This window comes from Zingiber officinale, chromosome 10A (assembly GCF_018446385.1).
Source record: "Zingiber officinale cultivar Zhangliang chromosome 10A, Zo_v1.1, whole genome shotgun sequence".
NCBI classification, from domain to species: Eukaryota; Viridiplantae; Streptophyta; class Magnoliopsida; order Zingiberales; family Zingiberaceae; genus Zingiber; species Zingiber officinale.
Genome location: NC_056004.1, coordinates 46,490,747 through 46,512,223, shown reverse-complemented (window position 1 = coordinate 46,512,223; position 21,477 = coordinate 46,490,747). Strand labels below are relative to the sequence as shown.

The 21,477-nt window shown below is 36.5% G+C and overlaps 1 protein-coding gene across 1 annotated transcript; it reads right to left on the bottom strand.

Moving 5' to 3' along the window:
• Nucleotides 1–15,591: 15,591 nt before the first annotated feature.
• On the bottom strand, nucleotides 15,592–16,948 carry LOC122027893 (adenylate isopentenyltransferase-like). Its single transcript, XM_042586908.1, has one exon. It carries the CDS (start codon nucleotides 16,893–16,895, stop codon nucleotides 15,687–15,689), a length of 1,209 nt encoding a protein of 402 aa, XP_042442842.1. The 5' UTR covers nucleotides 16,896–16,948; the 3' UTR covers nucleotides 15,592–15,686.
• Between the last annotated feature and the right edge of the window lie 4,529 nt (nucleotides 16,949–21,477).

Here is a 21,477-nt window from a genome sequence, read left to right as displayed (position 1 = left end):
CATCTATGGGGGGAGCTAACGCAAACCCTAAGGTATCCTTTAAGGCACATTCTTGCAATTCTAATAAGACACATGCTAGTAGTTTTATTGCAATTGTCAATAATGATAAGCATGATAACCATAGAAACCGATACATGTGCTTAGGTGCCAAACATGTTAGCCTAGATAAGGACAATGCTAGAAATACCAACCCTAGAGTTAACTCATCTAAGGTTAAGGAAAACCTAGATAAGAATCCCAAAACAACTAGACATATGCCTAGGAATACCTCAAAGAAAAATGACAAATTAAAGCTTGAGGTATTAAAGAAGGAAAATCAAGTCTTGAGGTCAAGACTTGACACTTTAGAAAAGGCTCTTAAGAATTTGGAGAAGTCAACTCTAGGGTCTAAGGGTCAAAAATCAAAGCCCAAGGACATGAGAGGTTTGGGTCACAAACCTAAGTCTCAAGTGGTCAATCCCACGTATCATAATGTTCCATTCGATTATGGAACAAGACCTAGGGCTAAGAAGACCATCACCAAGGTCACAAGGGGAGTCACCCCTAGAGTTGATCTTGATGAGTCCCAAATGACCAAGGCTTTAAAGCCTAGGAGGGTCATTAGGAGGGTTGCTAGGGAAGTCATCCCTAGTGAATATTTAGTGAACCCAATGAGCTCAAATAGGTATTGGGTTCCTAGGAGCATGATTCCTTCACGCTAGATGGTTTAGGGTGTGCCAACCTTAATTGGATAGGTAGTTAACCTACTCATGGCAAAAGGTGGCATTTTAGGAATTTTCAAGGTGTAATCAAGCCTTGAAAATGAAATTAAAAATTATTCCTAAGGTGATTAGGATGTGCCAACCACATTTGAGGAGTTTTCTAGGGTCAATCTAATTGGCACATAGTGATCTAAAAATCTTTAGTATATGACTTTAGGTCTATTACACTTAGGAATATAGAATTTATGGCAAAATGATCAAAAATGGCAACTAAGGCTAGAATTAGGTATTTTCTATACCTTTATATGTTATTTGTCATACATTGTTTGTCATATGCCATGTCATGACATCATATTTATTTTATTTGAAATGTCATGATAATGCTTAGTTTAGTTATATGTCATGCCTTATTTAAGTTTCATACTTGATGACATGACATCATGACATTGGCACATGTTTCCACTTATGATATTATTTTATGTCATGTCATCATCTCTTGCATTCATGATCAACTAAATTGATTTAAGGATAGAAACACAATTTGATATAGAGATCAAATTGTTGTTTAGAAAATGCATGAGAACTTAGCTTAAGATGACCAAACCCATATCTCACATCAAAATTGACTTGGATGTGTTTGATACACCTTAGATGTGTGTGAGATATTAGGATGATGAGTTAGGATCAAGGTGCATAGTTCTTGTACCTAGATGAGCCTAATTCGAAATTGAGGATCATAGGAAAAACTTGTGTACAAGTCATGTACATTTAGTCCTAAGATTGTGGTCCTAAATTAAATGGTTTAAAATCATTTCAAAATTGATTTGAAAAATCTTGATGAAGCTTTTCTAGTGATAGCATTCATCATTGAGCAAGTTGATACAAAGATGGATTAACCTTGAGCTATTTCAAAGTCTTTCGAACTTTGTATCAAGATTAAAAAATGGGAGTTATTTTCATAGAAAACTATTTTTCCATGATAATATATGTTATGAGGAATGTATCCTCAAAATTTTACAATTTTTTAGAATTTTCTGTAATTTTTTAGGGGTTTCTGAATTTCGGGAGATAAATCAGAAATTCTTATCAGAGAGTTGTGGACCGATCAGAGAAGAGTCTGATCGGTCCAGGGAAGTCTGGATCGGTCACTGGACCGATCCAGGGCAGTGTGGATCAGTCTGGTGACCGATCCAGTGGAGTCCTGATCGGTCTGGTGACCGATCAGAGCGTGCCAAAATGTTGATTTTCGACTGTTCTCTGAAATTTCAGCTGTGGAAGTTGGTGTTTTAGATTTCTAAAGGGTTGAAACTCTCCAAGACATTGTTGGTGCAATGGTCAAAGAGGAGTTGACCTTTAGGGGGAGTTTTACCTATTGGTCAAGGGGGAGTTGACTTTTAGGGGGAGTTTTTACTCGTCAAGATTTCTGAGGATGAGTGATATGGGATTATCACTAAGTTGATTGTTGATTTTAGTATCAAGGGGGAAATTAAGGGTTTCAATGAAAGGTATGGGACTTTCATTAGGAAGAAACTCTTGACCTTGATTCACTCTTTTTGATGTGTGTAAAAAAGGGGGAGAATGTCCAGAGAATGTTCAAGGAAGAACATTGGAGTTTGGGGAGGATGTTCAGAAAATGTTCAAGGAAGAACATTGGAGAACTATTGGAAAACCTATGCTAGGCACGGGTTAACCTAACTTGATTATGGTTTTTGTCAAACATCAAAAAGGGGGAGATTGTTGGTGCAACCTTAGGTCAAGGTTGACCTGGGTGACCCGACTCGAATTGACCTGACTCGAGGTATATTTTGATGTTTGACAAGAATAGAGAAGTTGTATTTTGATGTTTGACAAGAATAGAGAAGTTGTATTTTGATGTTTGACAAGAATAGGAACTTGGGGGATTGTGGGTGCAACCTTTGGTCAAGGTTGACCTGGTTGACCCGACTTGAGTTGACCTGATTCGGGAAAAGTCCAAGTATGGAGACTTGGCACAGAAAAGTCCAAGTAGGGAGCTTGGCATGGGAAAAGTCCAAGCAGGGAGCTTGGCACGGGGAAAAGTCCAAGTATGGAAGCTTGGCATGGGAGGTCGGAGAGGGCTCGGTAGCTCGTTCTCTGGACCGGACGAAGTCGGAGAGGGCTCGGTAGCTCGTTCTCCGGACTGGGTCAGAGAGGGCTCGGTAGCTCGTTCTCTGACCCGGACGATGGAGTCGGAGAGGGCTCGGTAGCTCGTTCTCCGGACTAGGTCAGAGAGGACTAGGTAGCTCATTCTCTAGATCAGGAAGACGTTAGGGTTTAGGGCTGCGAAGCTCTAAAACCAACAGAGGCATTGGATCGGTCTGTTGACCGATCCAATGATACTTTGGCTGTCTGGATCGGTCTGTGGACCGATCAGTAACCACACAGAAACTTTCTGTGAGTTATCTGATCGGTCTGGTGACCGATCAGCCTATAGGTGGATCGCTCCACAGACCGATCAGGGATCGCAACCAACTCTCTGTGAGAGTTGGGATCGGTCTGGGGACTGATCAGAGTAGGGCCTGATCGGTCCCTCAACCGATCAGATCTTCCCTGGACCGATCAGGGTAGAGCCTGATCGGTCCTTACCCTGATCGGTCCAGGTCTAGCCGTTGAGTCACAACGGCTAGATTTCTGCTTCTTCTTTGTCTTCTTCGCAGGTTCAGGATATAAAGACCTCTACATCAACAGTGCTACGAACCGACTAGAGGTTCTTGTTCTTTGCGATCTGAGCTTTGCTGAGCTCTCCATTACTGAAGCTTCGTGTGAGCTTCCCTTGGCTGGGTCTCCAACTGATAGTTGCTGCTGTGGTTGGCCCGTGAAGTTGCTGCTTCATCAACAGTCGACAAGAAGGCAAGCAAACTAGTGTGTTTCCATTCATATTGTTCTTGGCTTCTTGCTGTATTTCTTGTACGCTGATCTTGCTGTTGCAAGAGAGATTGTGGCGAGGTTTCTCCACCCAGAAGGAGTTTTTATTAGCCGATTCTCCGGGGTCTCATCCACCGACGGATTGATAGGATTCGTCCACTGTACGGACACGCCGAGGAGTAGGAGTATCATCTCCGAACCTCGTTATATCGTCGCGTTTGAGGTTTGATCTTCTCCATTTTCGTTTCTACTCTTTATTTCCGCTGCGCTAACTCAAATTGTAGGAAGAAACGAGAATTTGGGGTCGGCTATTCACACCCCCCCTCTCTAGCCGCATCCGAAGGTCCTAACAAACACCACCCTCTTTTCTTCTCTTCCAAAATCGTCGACCACAAAAGAGTCGCTAGGATGGGGCACCTTCTAATCTTCTTCCTTCTCTTCTTCTTCCTCTTCTTTCTCTTATTTCTATTCTTCCTCTTCTTCCTCTTCTTGCTCTTCTTACTTTTCTTGCTCTTCTTCCCTTTCTTCAAGCCGCTGCCCACAAGTGGATGGGAAGGGCGCCGACCACCAAGTGAGAAGGGGCCGCCGACCACAAAGGGAGAAAGGGGGGCGCCAGCCACCAAAGAGGAGGAGGGAATAAGGGCGCCGACCCTAAGCAAGGAGAAGGAGAGGGAAAGGGGGAGGAGAATAGGTTTGTGACGCCGGCCCTAGGAGGAGGAGAGGGGGTGACAACCACAAGGAGAGAAGGGATTATGGAGAATAAGAAAGTTAGGTTTTAGGGCCCACATCCTACTCGTTTTTATAGACTTGCCGTCGGTTACAAGGAAAGAAAATTAACAAAATTTTGTTTAGAAAAAATCTAAATAAATTATGTTAAAACAAACCAAGTTAAATTAAACTAAACCAAGTTAAGTTAAACAAAACCAAGTTAAGTTAAATCAAATCAAGTTAAGTTAAACCAGACCAAGTTAAGTTAAACCAAACCAAGTTAAACTAAACCCGGTTATGGATGGGTGGATGTGAGGCTTTATATATAGAGGCTACAATAGGGACCTAGAGGAGGAATTGGTTTTGGCCTCCTGATGGACTTACGCTTCCTGTGTTCTACCCGAACACCCAACTCAAGTTCATCAATAATAACTCATACCACTAAAGGGTCATTATTGAACTACCGCACCAATCCCATATTACATTATGGGCTCCTACTTATCATGAGTGTGTTAATTTCCCTATGTTTAAGATATCGTATGTCCGTTAATTAAATGAGTTACTAAAAACTCAGTTAATTAATATCTAACTCCAAGAGTAGTACCACTCAACTTTATTATCATGTCGGACTAAGTCCACCTGTAGGGTTTACATGACAATCCTTATGAGCTCCTCAAGGGGACATCATCAACCTAAATAAATAGGACACAATTTCCCTTTATAATCAACAACACACCATATAAATGGTACTATCTCCCAACTTATCGTGACTATTGATTTAACGAATAAATCTCACTCATTGATAAGTTAAAGAAATAAAATACTAAGTATATGTGTTTGTTATTATATCGGGATTAAGAGTACGCACATCCATAATAATAAAGGTTCTGTTCTTTTATATAGTCAGTATAAATTGAACAACCTCAAATGGTCCTGCTCAATACACACATAGTGTACTAGTGTAATTATATAGTCAAGACAAACTAATACCAAATTATACTACAACTGTTCCAATGGTTTGTCCCTATCCATCTTGGTTGTGAGCTACTATTTATAATTTATAAGGAACCGATAACATGATCTTCTGTGTGGCACCACACACCATGTTATCTACAATATAAATTAAATGGACAACTGCATCGACATATATATAAATATAAAATATAGACATTTGACCAAAGTGATTCTCACTTCAAAATATCTCAAAAACAAATGTTCATACAAAAGCTAGGCTTATAGTTGTTGGTTGCTACTCGGAAAACCTAGAGGTTCCACTGTACAAAAATTTTGTACAAAGGTCTGAACCTTTTCCTAGCTACCATGTGTTCTTTTAAATTAAATTTTGGATCGCCTGCAGAACTTAACACGTTTGATCCAAAACTTAATCTATTTGTTCTTTTAGGTTTTGACTTGGATCTCCTGCGGAACTTAACACGTTTGATCCAAATCACCTAAGTTATTAATTCCATTAAATATTAATTTCCAAAATTGGTTCCCAGTACTAACGTGGCGAGGCACATGGCCTTCTTGGATATGGGAGCAACCACCACCGACTAGACAAAACCTTTTAAGGAAAGCTAATATTTAATTTCCTAAAATAACTTTAGGTCAACCGAAAAGAACAATCAAATCACAAGGAAAAGAAAAACAAAAGAACACTATATCGAAAACAAATTCAAAACACTAGAATCGTATGCCTCTTGTATTTAGTATTATTTCCAAAAATAACTAGTATGATGTGGAAAGAAAAATTACTAGTTATACCTTTTAGAAAGACCTCTTGATCTTCTACCGTATTCCTCTTCTAACCTCGGACGTTGTGTGGGCAACGATCTTCCGAGATGAGAACCACCTAGCACCTTCTTCTTCCTTACAAGTTTCGGCCATCAAACTTCTCCTAGGATGAAGAGGTTCGGCCACCACCACCATGCTCCAAGGGATGCTAGAAAAGAGGCTTCTTTTCTCTCCTTCTTCTCCTTCTTAGTTCCGGCCACCAAAGCTATCTCCACCATGAGAAGGTTTCGGCCACACAAAGGAGAGGAGAGGAAAGAAAGGGCCGGCCACACCCAAGGAAGAAAAGAGGGAGAAAAATAATAGAGTTGTTCACCTTGAAGCCTCCTCTACCCCCTCTTTTATAATCCTTGGTCTTGGCAAATAAGGAAAATTTAATAAAAACTTCCTTAATTCTTTTTCCATTGAAAAGGAAATTTTATTTAATTAAAAACAATTTTTCTTTTCAATTTTGCAATGGCCGGCCACACCAAGAAATCTCCAAGCAAATAAAATTTTAAACACCAATTAAAACTTCCTTATTTGCTTCCGGAAATTTATAAAAATTTCTCAATAATTTTTATCCCTTCATGATTGGTTTATAAAAAGGAAATTTAATAAATTAAAATCTTTCTTTTAAACACGTGGATAAAAAGAAAGTTATCTCTAAAATTAAAATCTCTTTTAATCTACAAATAAGGAAAGATATCAAATCTTTTCTCAATCTTTTGTAGAAACTAATAAAAGAGAATTATTAATTTTTAAACTTTCTTTTAAATCATGAACATGGTTAAAAAGGAAAGTTTTCTTAAAATTTAAAATCCTCCTTTAATCAACAAATAAGGAAAGATTTCAAATTTTAAACTCTCTTTTAAACATGTAGATGATTTACAAATAAGGAAAGTTTTTACCAAAAATTAAAACCATCCTTTTAAACTACAAATAAGGAAAGAGATTAATCTCTTCTCTTAATCTTTTGTAGAAAACTATAAAAGGAAATTTTTAATTTTTTAAACTCTCTTTTAAAATCATGATATCCACATAAGAAATAATTTTAATAAAAATCCTTTTTAATATTCTAGTGGCAGGCCACCTAAGCTTGGGACCCAAGCTTTGGCCGGCCACCTACATGGCTCATCCACTTGGTCTTGGCCGGCCCTAGCTTGGGTTCCAAGCTAGCTTGGCCGGCCCCATTAGATGGGTAAGAAGGTGGGTATGCGGTGGGTATAAATCTCTATATACTAGAGGCTACGATAGGGACCGAGAGGAGGAATTGGTTTTGGTCTCCCGATGAAATTAAGCATCCCGTGTTCGCCCCGAACACACAACTTAATTTCATCAATAATAATTCATTCCACTAAAGAACTATTATTGAACTACCGCACCAATCCCAAATTACATTTTGGGCTCCTTCTTATTATGAGTGTGTTAGTCTCCCTGTGTTTAAGATAACAAATGTCCACTAATTAAGTAAGTTACTGACAACTCACTTAATTAATATCTAGCTCCAAGAGTAGTACCACTCAACTTCATCGTCATGTCAGACTAAGTCCACCTGCAGGGTTTAACATGACAATCCTTATGAGCTCCTCTTGGGGACATTCTCAACCTAGATCACTAGGACACAGTTTCCTTCTATAATCAACAACACACACTATAAGTGATATCATTTCCCAACTTATCGGGCTTATTGATTCATCGAACTAAATCTCACCCATTGATAAATTAAAGAAATAAATATCAAATATATGTGCTTGTTATTATATTAGGATTAAGAGCACACACTTCCATAATAACTGAGGTCTTTGTTTCTTTATAAAGTCAGTATAAAAGAAACGACCTCTAATGGTCCTACTCAATACACTCTAAGTGTACTAGTGTAATTATATAGTTAAGATAAACTAATACCTAATTACACTACGACCTTCCAATGGTTTGTTCCTTTCCATTATGGTCGTAAGCTACTGTTTATAATTTATAAGGTACTGATAACATGATCCTCTGTGTGTGACACCACACACCATGTTATCTACAATATAAATTAATTGAACAACTTCATTTATCATAAATATAGACATTTGACCAATGTGATTCTTATTTCTAGATAAATGTTTATACCAAAAGCTAGGCTTTTAGTATACACTCTAACAATAGTATACATCCCAACACATATAACTCTAATTCACATAATAACTTGTCTAATTTAAAAATTGAAAGGTCCTTCGAAACTTTAAAGAAATCTACCTTGATGTCTATAGTGCATTTCGAGGGAAAGAGTTTAACGTGCACCTTATTACTTCTCGATTTTCATGTTGGTAGCCGATGAGGTGGAGCCCATTGAAGATGTCTTTTATTTTTATATGTAGTTGAGTCACGATTTCTCCATACAACATTTAAGGTTAAATAATTGTTTTAAAAGAAGATCCCACTTTATTACCTTAGAATCATCGGTTCCTTCATGCAAATTGACTAATCAATCCCAAAGTTCTTTGGAATTTTTAAATGGCTTGACTCAGTTGAGCTCCTCCTTTGGTAGACCACATTGGAGGGTACTGTTCATTGCCTTGTAGTTGACTTGGGTCTTCTTCATTTTAAGAGTCCACTTTTCTAGATCTAGTGATTCTCTATTTTGCTCGTGGTGTGTTGCCCTTTTTGATGTTAAACCACATATCGATGTTAGACTTTAGAAAGCACTTCATCCTTCATTTCCAATAGCTAAAATTATCTTCGTTGAAGAGTGGTGAACAGATAGTGTTATAATCCTCTTGGTGGGAACTTGACATTCTTACACAAGGATATAAACAACAAAAATTTCCAAGACTTTGTCTTGGGATTAGTAAAGTAATAAAAAAATGTTGTAGAAAAAGAGTGAAAGAAAACTTTTTCAAAGAATAAAGAGAAAATTTTTAAAGGCTCGAAAAATCGTTAAGCTATTTCAAAGCAAACCGGTTCTGATACCAAATGTACAATTGTAGCAGTCAAGAGAGGAGGGTGAATCTCATTCATTTTAGAACCTTTTCTTTGTCGTCTTCGTAAAATTGAATTTGCAATGGAATAAAGTAAAAGCAAAAGACTCATAGACATAGTTGGTTGTAATTGATTCGTAGTCCAGCGACTACTACTTTAAGGCTCGCGATTCTTGATTACTTTCGAATGACAATCTAATTTAGTTCTTCTAAAGAAGTAGATTCATACAAGTATGAAAGAAGGATAGTAACATGCTACTATTCCCTATAAGTAAATGTAAGTATTGAAAAAGAATATACTAACAACAAAGGATTGAAGCTTTAGCGTAGGTTGTTAGAGGGCCTTCCAATGTAGTAGTAGCAGAAGTAGTAACTTGCATGAGTAGTAGCAGAGACGAGAATAAGCACAAAGTGAATAATTTTTTTGGCTTAAACCTCAAGGTCTTCTTTTATAGGCATCATTCAGTCAACTGAAAAATCATTTCATTGACTAAACATTTTGGTCGACTAATCATCCTATCCATCGACTAAACCCCATGCCTTTTATTGTTTGCTTTGATCTGATTCGTCCAATCCCATGATTTATATTGTTCGGTCAACCAATAAAACTTATCCGTCAATGAAACTGAAAGACTTTCCTTTTCTACGTGATTCGTTATGATCGCCTACTCTTTCCTTAAATTGATCGGTCGACTAATCCAACTTATTAGTTGACGGAATATACCATATTCACTAAGCTTTAATATGATCTTTGCCATACTAGCATGATCGGTTGATTAATCCCACTTATTAGTAGACTGAAAATAGTGTGTACCATATTTGCTCTAGATCATTCAATTGATCCCAACTATCTATCGACTGAACCTTTGATCAATTTCGGAACATTATTTATCTGCAAACAAGACTTAGCACAAGCAATATATAATAATCCTGCAAAATAGAGTTTGATAGATATTAAATATGTATGAGTATGACAGTTAGGATTATCTTGATCTAAACTTAGAAACCTTCGTTGGTTTCTTCAGCTGAATCAAGACCTAAGGTTTATCTCTACTAGGACACGACCTCACTGCACTCCCTCTAGGATCTTACCTCAACTCACCTGCCAAATATCATATCATCCATACCTGTTTAGATTTTAACTGCTCAACATCAGATTGGCTTGTTAGGGCTTCCTCTTGATTCAATATCGGGTCCTCTAGACCTATTAAATCCATCTACCAGATGTAAGGTCCACTTGACCCATCTGGAATTCCTATCTGGTTTCCACGATCTTCTGAAACTTTCCTTGCCTAGTGTCAAGTCTAGCAAACCTACTAGAACTTTCCAACTTGAGCATCATTCACATTTGATCAATTCAACTTGAATTTTTGACAATATCAAAACATAGGTTCGATTATTGTGCTCCTACACCAACATGTTCATCAATAAAACTTTATTAACATACTAAATAAATAAAGAAAATTTTAAAATAATTAAAATAATTGTATATTATTAAATTCAATAATCAATCAAATAAGATTAAAATATAAAAGTTTTAAATAATTAAATAAACTTGAATTGAGAGCTTAATAATACTTAAATGAATTAACCTCAAGCCAAGCTTGAACCAAGCTCAAGCTCATAAAAAAAAAAAAATCTAGCTAAGCTTGAGCAATCATTTCAATAACTTAATTTATTTTAGGCTTGGCTTGGCTTGACTCAACTCAATTACCTTATCAAATAAGTTTGAACATCATAAAGGTTGACTCCGCTTGACTTGTTTATAGCCCTACATAAGTTTGCTTGAAGCCTAATTTTTAACCAACTTGTTTAGAGATGTTCTAGTTACATATGAGTCTCGTTGAACCGGATCACTGAGTAACTGACCTATTGATTCAGTTCTAGGCCAAACCTGGTCTGTGGTTTGTCATTGGAACAAAAGGTGATATTGCTCACCCCAAATGACTTAATATCGCTGGCCCCATGATAAGATACATATAGATAAATTATAAAAAGTATTTTGTATCTATTGAAAATTGACTCCAAAAGCTATTCAAATACCACTTATGTAGAGACTAAGTACGCAATCTGTAGGGGCGGCATGTGATTTGTCTTGAGTTGTATATGAAACATGCATGAAAAGAAATGAAGTATAGATTAATGTAGGTTACACTAAATTGGCATTTAAACATGCAAGATTGTCCCCAAGTGTAGAATGACTTCGTGGAGGTGATGGATTTTAAGTATTTTGAATTAATAGTTAAATTTGACAAGTTCATAGATTAGTTGAAAAAGGCAAACATACAGTCCTATTTGGAATCCATCATCTTAACTTAAAATTGACTCCAAATGAGGCCTAAATATGAGTTTATTTTGTTCAAGAATATTGTTGGACACTCATCCTACCCAAGTTTCATATTGTTCAGAACCTCAGTCTACTTGGTCAATTTATAATTATTTTTTAATCAGTATCTAGTTATAGTTATTATGAGTTGATTAATTTTAAAATGGATGGTCTGATCTCATACTTTGCTCACCGAGTAAACTCAAGAAGCTGGTAGATCTGGATGTGGTGACCAAACATCATCAGTAGTTCATCATCGTAAGTGTGCACTGTATGGAGATTGAACCCTGATTGTTTAGGAATGCACTTTGTCTCTTTCCATTGCACCAAGCCTAGGAGCAATGGTATGTATATGTATTATTTTATAAGGTATCTAGATTTTATAATTCGACTAATCCTGGTGTAGATAGTCTAACCCCACATTCTGTGCACCAAGTAAATTCAAGAAGTACAACAACTCCAGACGTGACACTCATGTGTCACTATTAATTCAATCATCGTAAGTGCATCTTGTGTGGGAATCGAACCCTCACTGCTTGGGAGAGATGTTCTACCTCTTGCCACCACAGCATGCCCTAGGGACAATGATCTTGTATCAAGATCTTATGGTCTGGCTTCATATTTCATCCATCAAGTAAATTCAGAAAGTGCTATGGATCCTGACATGACGGTCCAAATTCACCAGTAATTCAATCACCGTAAGTATACCCTACGTGAGAATTAAATCCTCATTATTTTAAAAATACACTATGTTTTTACCATCACACTGGCCATGGTCTTTATAGTTGTGATCTATATGAGGGTGGAACTAATGTCTACTGCCAACAAACCAGCAACATACATGTCAACTATGTTTTGGAAAACGAAATGAGCCTATAACCATAAAAGAGCAGTCTCAATAATCATACAAGTCAACAACTATGCTGGATGGGAGTGGTGGAAAACACTCAGTATAACCACTTTTAACTTTTAGGTACTGTTAATCCAAAAGTCAATTAGTCGATTCTATAATCTACTTTCTTATTCGCCCTTTGACATCATATTTCATTAACTGGAGTTAATTCTTTGTAGCTATACTTTTAAACCATAACTTCAAATCATTAAATGAAGTGGAATGAGCACTTTTTGGTCTTAGAGCATCCATATCAGTATCCTCATCCAAAATCTAAAATTTAGGGTAAAAGAACTACTTTATTAAATTTAGATATCTATTTTTCACCACATGATACATCAGTTTCCCTATAATTTACCATATATTTATTTTTTATTATTTTTTCTCTTTCCTTCGTATTTTTTATTATTAGATGGAGGAAAGATATAAAGGAGAGAGAAATTTTTTATTATTAGAGGAAGGGGAGAGAAATTTTTTATTATTAAAGGGAGGAGAGAGAAATAGTATTTTAATATTTAGGGAATGAATTTCATTCCCTAAATTTAAAGAACTACTATTCATAAAATGTATATTTAGGGAATGAGTAGGGTACCTGATGTGAATATTTTTTTAATGCAAAATGTAAAATTTAAGGTAAAAGTTTAATTTAGGGTAATTGATGTGGATGCTCTTATATGGAGAATCATAATTTACCTATACATGCATATGAAATTTGTTAGATTGATATAAAACCATAAAACTTAAGGTGTCTTTTAACTTAATATTAGTTTTCTCTTTCAATTAGGTCTTGTTTCTTACAAACTCCATAATTTTTTATTAACTGACTACTTTTTTAATTTTAGTGTCAAAGGAGCATTATCAAGACGACAAGACACATACATTTATATTATATTTGTTCTTTTGTGAAACTTTATATGGAACTCTGCCGAAAGGGTGTTCATGCGTACTTGAATATTATCTATGTTATACTAAATACTTTTCAATGTACTCACTCTTCTGCTGCTATAACTAAAAAAAAAAAAAAAAAACATATACCTTTTTTTTTGTTAACATTAAATAGATTAATATTTTTTTAATATTAGATGCACTAACCTAGTCACACCTCATTCTATCATTATCTCATAATAGGGTAAAAAAATAATTATTTCATCCCATGTCCCTATCAATTTAGTTCTAAATTAATATGGATGAAGTAAATCATGAATACCTACTAATCATTAGTATAATGACCTAAGCATGGAGAAGAGATGCTCGAACTGTTAAATTTTAATTCCATAATTTAATATGATAATACTCTATATCTTAACCATCCCATCACCTTATGAGCTTACACAAAAGCAATGTAAATGCATGAGAGCACATCACAAGTTTATGGACTATATACAACAAATTAAAGGCATAGCCGCATAGGCATAGCTCCAGAGCAGGAGAGGAGATCCCCTGGTCCATAAAAAATAGACCAGGGAATAAACACTTGTAATTGTAGTTAGATCATGGTCGTAATCCAACCGTAATTGATTGTAATCTCACCTGGGTTCACCGCCTCCTAAATTATAGTTTGAGTCGGAATGGATGGCCGCAGGCCGCCAGCAGTAGGCAAGTGGTCAGGTTACTAGGTGTCGAATGGGGGCAACCTCCGAGCAGCCTCTGACCATCTGTCCTAACCTAAACTATAACTTGAGAGATGGTGAACTCAAAGAGAAATTACAATCAATTACGACCGTACCACGACTATAATCTAATTACAATTACAAATAGTCCAGACCAAAGGATCTGATCTCCTAGAACAGACTCAACGTATAAGACCATTAAGACCTTATTTTATTTGGCCCCTAAGAGTTTTAATATTTAATATTATTTATATTAATTATATAGTTTATTTAAAAAAACAACGGATATTTATGCTTTGCCATTAAGATTTATGATTATTATTAACTCGAGATAAATATAGTCACTTATGATCACTCATCGTTAATTTTTCACTCTTTTCCTCTCTCATAAGTGATAATCCACCCGCTTCCCCTTTCTCGCCCATGATGTTATGTCCTAACTTATTTTTTTTTAAAAAAAAAAATAGTACGGTATCTATTGATTATAAAAAAATTTAATTTTTTTCCAGTATAAATATTCTATTGACAATATTGATAGTATAGTTTCAGTAAAAAAATCAAAATTGGAATTAATGAAATCATATTTACACTTAATAACAAAATCTTAATTAATAATTTTCATCTTAAATTTTTTTAAAATTAAAATTTCATATAAAATTTATTTTTAAAAAATATTAAAATATTATTTTTTTAAAAAAATTAAGGCCTAAAATTGATTAAGACGGTCCTACGTAGCTTGAATCCTTTAACGACTTCTTAAAGCGAAGCCCAGATACACACATGAGATGATACTTTTCGGTGTCTCGCAGTTCTAACTAAGACGCTAATGAAACTTATATATGCAAATATAATTACCCACCCCAATGATTCTCTGTTCAACTAATTCAAATTACTTAATATTAAACATTTGTTAAGAAGTCACACTTGTTTGTAAGTTATGTAAACAAATGAATTTTGAGCATGCCAAACAAACCTAGTTTCCAGGCTATGCATCAGAAATTGTTCTTATTTGCAATCAGGACCTGAAATGGAAGAACTATAATAGAATAGTTTATCTAACACCAATAATCTTTGTCTTTATTGCAAATGCATCAATGTGAGTGGAAATCGGCAATTTCACCAGAGCTTCTAAGAATCTGAAGAAACAAACTCATTGACCAACTCTAAAACATTCTATTAAGTAAATGATAGTTGGAACCAAGTGAGAACAATATTACATTACATTACAGCAAATGTTGTTCTAGTGATTCATTGTAGCCAAACTGTACAATTGTTTTGAATAGAAACAGTTTCTCAAAAATCAGACGCAAAAAACTGAGCGAGAAAGCAAAGATTGAAGAATGTCGATTGCATTTGTTTCAATTTGTTTCTTTCTGCTCTGCTCTGCTCTGCTCAAGCATCAGTTGTCAGAAGCGCCCCATCTCCAAATCGGCCGCCTTACTCCTTTCTCTGCCTTCTTCATACCCAACACCAATTCCTCTCATCTGTTCTTTTATCTCTTTAAATTCCCCGATAAAAGAAAAAGAAAAAGAAAATTAAAATTTTGAAGTTACAAAAAAACAAACAAAATTATATGTATGTTTTTCTGTTCTTTCGTTCTTTTCCCCTGCTCTGGAAACCAAAAACAGAGGAAGAGATAAATAAAGGAAGAGAAATTGAGAATGGAGTCCGTGGAAGCAGCAGGACGCGCCTAAAAGTCGAATTGAGTATAAAGCAGAGGAGAACGTACGATGGGCAGATGGTGGTGATGTTGTTGGACCTCTGCCGCCTCGTTTAGGAATTGCTCTAATGGAGTCTGTGGAAGAAGCAGGACGGCGCCTAAAAGTCGAACTAAGTATAAAGCAGAGGAGAAGGTACGCTGTGCCGATGGTGGAGTTGTTGTTGGACCTCTGCCGCCTCATTCAAGAATTGCTCCACCGCTGCGGCGCCAGGCCCCGCTACGTCTCTCTCCCACGCCGTCTCTGCCTCCGCCATGGATCCCTTCAGTCGAGCCGACACCGCTGCCGTAGCGTCGAGCTTCTGCAGCGGCCACCCTATCTCCCCCAGTCGCTCGATCTTCCGCACCTGCTCCTCCGCGAGCCGCCGCGTGTTCGCCTTGATGGCTGACACGGCCGCCTCGTACGCCGCTTCTGTTCCCCAACCCTTTCCCCGGAAGTATTCCCGGAACTCTGCCACCCCGATCGCCTTGCCTAACCCTGGATGCCTCGACTCGCCCGCCACGGATGCCGATTCTTCTTCGAAGTACTGACCCAGCTCCTCCACCATCCCCGCCGCCAGCATCTCGTCCACACGCCGGTCGAGCAGCTCCGCCAACACCAACGCGTCCACGTCTACCCACAGGAAGCAGCAGCAGTACCGGAGGGTTGCCCTTTTCCTCATCCTCTGCCTCCAGCCCGCCTCGAAAGGACTCCACCGGGGGTCAAAGCTCCCGGCCAAGGCCGCGTGTATGAAGGAGTTCGACCCGCCCGCCACCACCGGCATCCGGTCTCGGCAGGCGATACCGACGATGGCGCGCGCCGCCAACTCCCTGTACGCTGCGGGCAGGAGCTCACCCTCCTCTGGATGAAGCTCCCCCAGCAAATGGTGTGCCACGCCGCGACGCTCCTCCATGGGCATCTTGTTGGTGGCGATGTCGAGCCCTCCATAGACCTGAATCTTATCCGAGTTCACCACCTCGCCGGCGAACTTGGTGGCCAGCTCCACAGACAGCTTTGACTTCCCCGTGCCGGTAGCGCCCATGACCACCACCACTCTCTCCTTCGTCCCATCGGCATTGACCTGAACACAGAGGCGTCCAGGGCGATAAGAGCTCCGCCGCGTGTTCAGGCGATGCCAGCAGCTCCGTAGCGGCGGCATCGCAGCGGTGGCGGTAGAAAGAGCACGGCTGGCCGGAAATGGCCAATGAAGGTAAGCAGAAAGAGCCGCGTTGCCCGCTGTGCTAAGTAAAATTCTCATAAAGGAAGCAGCTTGCGCTGTCAAGAAGGTCAAGGACTGGACCGAAAATTCTTTCTCGCTTGTTTTTCTGCTCAACTTCCTCATCTCCGCGCTACCCTATCACTGGTGCCGGCTTAAGGCATCACAGCAGTCGGAGCTCTTGCAGAGCAACCGCGTTGCCACATCTGCTTAAAAACCCCACATGCGTCTGTTCTAACCAAAAAATAAAAAAACCTCTCAACAATTTTATCATACATTCCGGTCCCACTAACATTTTTTTTATATTTTATTAATTTTATTTAAAAAACATTTTAATATAAAAAAAATTGAAGAACCGCTCTTTATTAAATCGAAGGAGTTTCCTTCCAGAAGCCACTTTGGAAATGGGAGCTCTCATTATGGATGTTCACAGGCATCTCGATTTTTAATATTTTAATATATATATTTTTAAATGTCCATTTTTAATTTTAAATCACTTTAATTTTATTTAAGGTGTATTTATTTATAATTATTTTGTAAATTATACATCTTATTTTCATAAAAAAATCTTTTTTTTTTCTTATTTAATCTCTAAAAAATATAGACCTTCACATCGGTCAATATTCTTGCCCTCCTTTGCCCATGATATTCTCAAAGACGTCCTTTCGGTTTTTTAGATGGAAAATTTAGATTTTGTACTTGACATGTCAATTTAATCATATAGATGTTCATTTTAATTAATTGAGATAAAATTTAATATTTATTTATTATATTTACGTAGATAATAGAATAGTGTCAAAATTTAAAGTATCATCAAATTGAACAATTTATAAATCAGATTTTATTATTCTTTTAATTTTAAGTATTTTTATTTTGATAAATTATTAGAGATCTATATTTTTATTATTATTTGAATAGAAATATATTTGCTAGAAAATATTTTTTTTATATGCAAAATATACGAAAAATAGAAGACTTTTTTTCCGTCTCAAGAAAAATAGGCTTAGATAGATTTGTTACTAATATTAAAAATCAAAACTAAGAAAAATCAATTGTAAATTTAAATGAAAAATCAATTGAGTTCAAAATAGATTGGAAAATTTTAAAATATATAAAGATAATTTTGATTATTTTATAACTTAGAAAAATTAAAATTGATTAATGATAATTTTTTAAAAGAACAATATTCTTGAAAACTTTTGCAACATGATATTGATGATTTAGACTTATTTTCAAAATTTAAAATATTAAAATAAATAATAAATCTATAATTAAAAGCAGTACTTCAATACTAAGTTTTATATAAAAAAATTAAATTTTTTTCTTAATGCATGGGCATCCGTCGCTCATAGAATATTGATGATAATACATATCTAATATATCTTTTTTAAAATAAATAACTTAATATTTTTTTATGAATAAATATCATCAAAATTTAAATATAAAATTTTAATTAATAACTTTGTATTTTTTATAAAATTAAATTTTGAATAAAAATTTATTTTTTAAAATTATTTTTTTCAAAAAAGAAAGGTATAAATATATATAAAATATTACCCTTACTTACCTTATGATGCTCACCTTATGGGCACCCAATGTATTTTTACTTTTTTTTTTTTAAGTTTAGGATTCAAAATTTAGTTTTATGCTACAGTATTCAAGCTAAAGATATTAAAATTAAAACAAAAAAATATTACTTATGGAGCTCACAACATGAGGACAATAATAAATATATAATTGAGACAGTCTTGTCTATGGTTTAGCACAATGGCTTATTTATTTGGCAGATCATATGATATAATACAGAAAGTTTGGCTTAATTTGTGGACTACACCATTTTCACCACTATTCTCATAGTTTGGCAAATATAAAGAGAATACTTTGGCAAATATAAATTTACTCTTGTGTCTATGCATAGGATGAAAAGAATAACTCAGATGAAATTGGATAATTTTCTTTTGTTTCTATTATAATATCTAATGAATAATTAAAGAAAAAAAAGTTATTTTTATTTGGCTTTTTTATAATTAAACAATTAGAATGTTTCATTCCACCATTATTTTAATATTACTTATTATTTTAAATATTTAAATTATGAAAAATGAGATCTAGCTAGTGAACTAAAGATTAATTAAAATTTACAAAACAACCATGTTAGGAAACCGGAAAGACAGAATGTGCCAAACCGTTTGATCCGTTTTCGGAGAAAATGATGTGCTGGGTAGGTGATTTTGATATTGATCATAAGAAAAAGAATGTAGAGGTAAGAAAGTGTCAGTAACAGAGCTAGGGAGGGGTCCCGGCGCAGGTACTCCGACGCTCAAGTCACACAGGTGGTCGAGAGAAAAAAGAATGTGTAAGTACTCCGTTGTGATTTTGATGTGATCAACCAAATCAAGTTAGGCTTTGCGTATTTTGATGCCTTATGTCTAAGTGTACAAGGACTTAGGAACCCAAGAAGTTGATCGAAAGACACGACAGATGAGAAGAATGACACGAGAATCGAGTCGATGAGCTCGGTGCATCCGAGAGATAAGAAGCTATGGAATATTACACAAGTGGAGCGAGAAGGATGCGTGTGACGTTTCCGAGAGATGAGAAGTCGGAGCAGAAGATTGCTCAAGGAAAAAGCCGGAGTTGGGTTCGGGTGAGCTCAACTCTGGAATGCCGAAGGATCACCCAAATGACTGGAGATGAACCAGCGACCAAAGAAGGCACCAAATGAGTCAGCACTAGGCTAACTGGTCCGAGCGCCCGAACCGTCCAGGTGCTTGGACCACCTAGTCCGGGGGCTTGGACCATCAGGGTTCTGCATTGGCGCCTCGTCGTAGTGGATCACTCTTCGGATCCATGTCAGCAATGGTCCGAGCACCCAGAGATAGTCCAAGCACTCTGACATGAAAAATTCTATCTTTTAGCTGTTGCGAAGCCGTTGTGCGAAGATAAACTTTGCCACGCTAGAGGCACCTAGATCACTATACAGGCTCCCAGAGTCTGCCATGTCAGCAACGGATAAGTTTGACTAGAGCACTATAAATAGAGCTCTGGTTCACTTACTTTTACAACAACACTTGTATTACTTCTTCGATTTTTATTTTAGTGTTTGTACTACAACTTATGTAAGATGCTTCTTTGCCTACATCAAAGAAGAACTTTGTTAGTGCTTTCAACACCTTGGATTAACAACCTCCTCGATTGCAACCAAGTAAAATATGGTAGCCTCTTTTATGCAATTTATTTCTTATTTTCTAACAAGTGCTTTTTCATCAAAGTCGAAAGTTGTGAGAAAAGTATATTTCTAACTTGTAGGAAATTCACCCTTTCTTGCCGGCCGCATGGGACCAATAAGTGGTATCAGAGTGAACACACTTCAGAAGGACTAACCTCCAACAGAAGCACACAAGAAATGGCTAGATCAAGCATCTATTTGCCTAGGTTCGAGGGGGAGTTCGCGACTTGAAAAAAAATGGAGGTATTTTTAAAATATATTTTAATTTATTATTAATTATGGAATATGATTTTGTAGCACCTAAAGATCAGTAAGGAGCTGATAAAGAAGAATACCTGTGGACAAAAAGGAGCAAGTCAACTTAATGGAAAATGACAAAGCAGAATTCTATCTGCTAAGCATTTTACCACAACAAGAAGTCAACCGCATTGGAGCCTATAAGTCAACCAAAAGCTCTAGGAGAAATTCCTGAAGTTGCATGAAAGGACCTTGGAGGCAAAACTCGCAAGACGGAATTTGCTATGGAACCAACTCAGCAACCTCCAAATGGAAGAAGGTGAAATAGTCGCTCATCTATACTCAAGGATCAAGGAGTTGATCACTAGACTCATGAATCTCGGAGAAAAGATAACAAATCGAGATTTATTAAGGTACGCTTTAAATGTATTTCCTAGAACACCCGAGTGGACATCCATAGTTAACTCCTTTTACATCTCTAAGGACCTCGAGGTAAGTACATTAGAAAATCTATTTTTTTACTTTTGAACTTCATGAATCGAGATGTGCAGACTTAAGAAATAAAGAAGAAAATACAACTCAAACCTAGCACTGAGAGCTAACCAGAAAGGTGATCCAGATTCAGACACATTACTCAATGAAGACGAAATTGCATTTATGGTAAAAAAGTTCAGTAAATTCTTTAAGTCTAATAAGTATAACAAGTCGTAGGCTAAGAAACTTCCACGAATCAATTGAAAGGTGCGATGCTATAACTTCCAAGAAGAAGAGCACATCAAAGATAACTGTCCAAAAGTAAAAGAGAAAGATAAGAATAAAAGACCAATCCAAATGAAACACAAGAACCTAAAGGCAATTGCCGTCATCAGAGTTAGAAATTGAAGCCTACGTTGGACTTGCACTGATGGCAAGTCACCTAGAAGACGATGAAACAAGCTCTTCCGAAAAAAACATAGAGAGCATCAACGAAGGGGGAGCTACTTTAGAGGGAAGCAACAATGAAGGGGGAGCGTTAGGTAATCAGATCAACAAGGTAAGTGAGGTATGATCTCTACTTCCCGATAAATTATATAAATTTATTAAAATACTTTCTAAAAATTCTTGTCAATTAGAAATAGAAAATAAAAAAATTAAAAAAGAAAAATTTAGAATTAAAAGTTATTTTAGCAAAAACATGTCCACTAAAAGAATTGGATAAAGTAAAAAATGAAAATAAAAAATTAAAATAAAGAATACATAGAG

Coding starts and splice junctions, on each gene's coding strand:
- LOC122027893 (XM_042586908.1), bottom strand. CDS start 16,895: ATGAGGAAGTTGAGCAGAAAAACAAGCGAGAAAGAATTTTCGGTCCAG.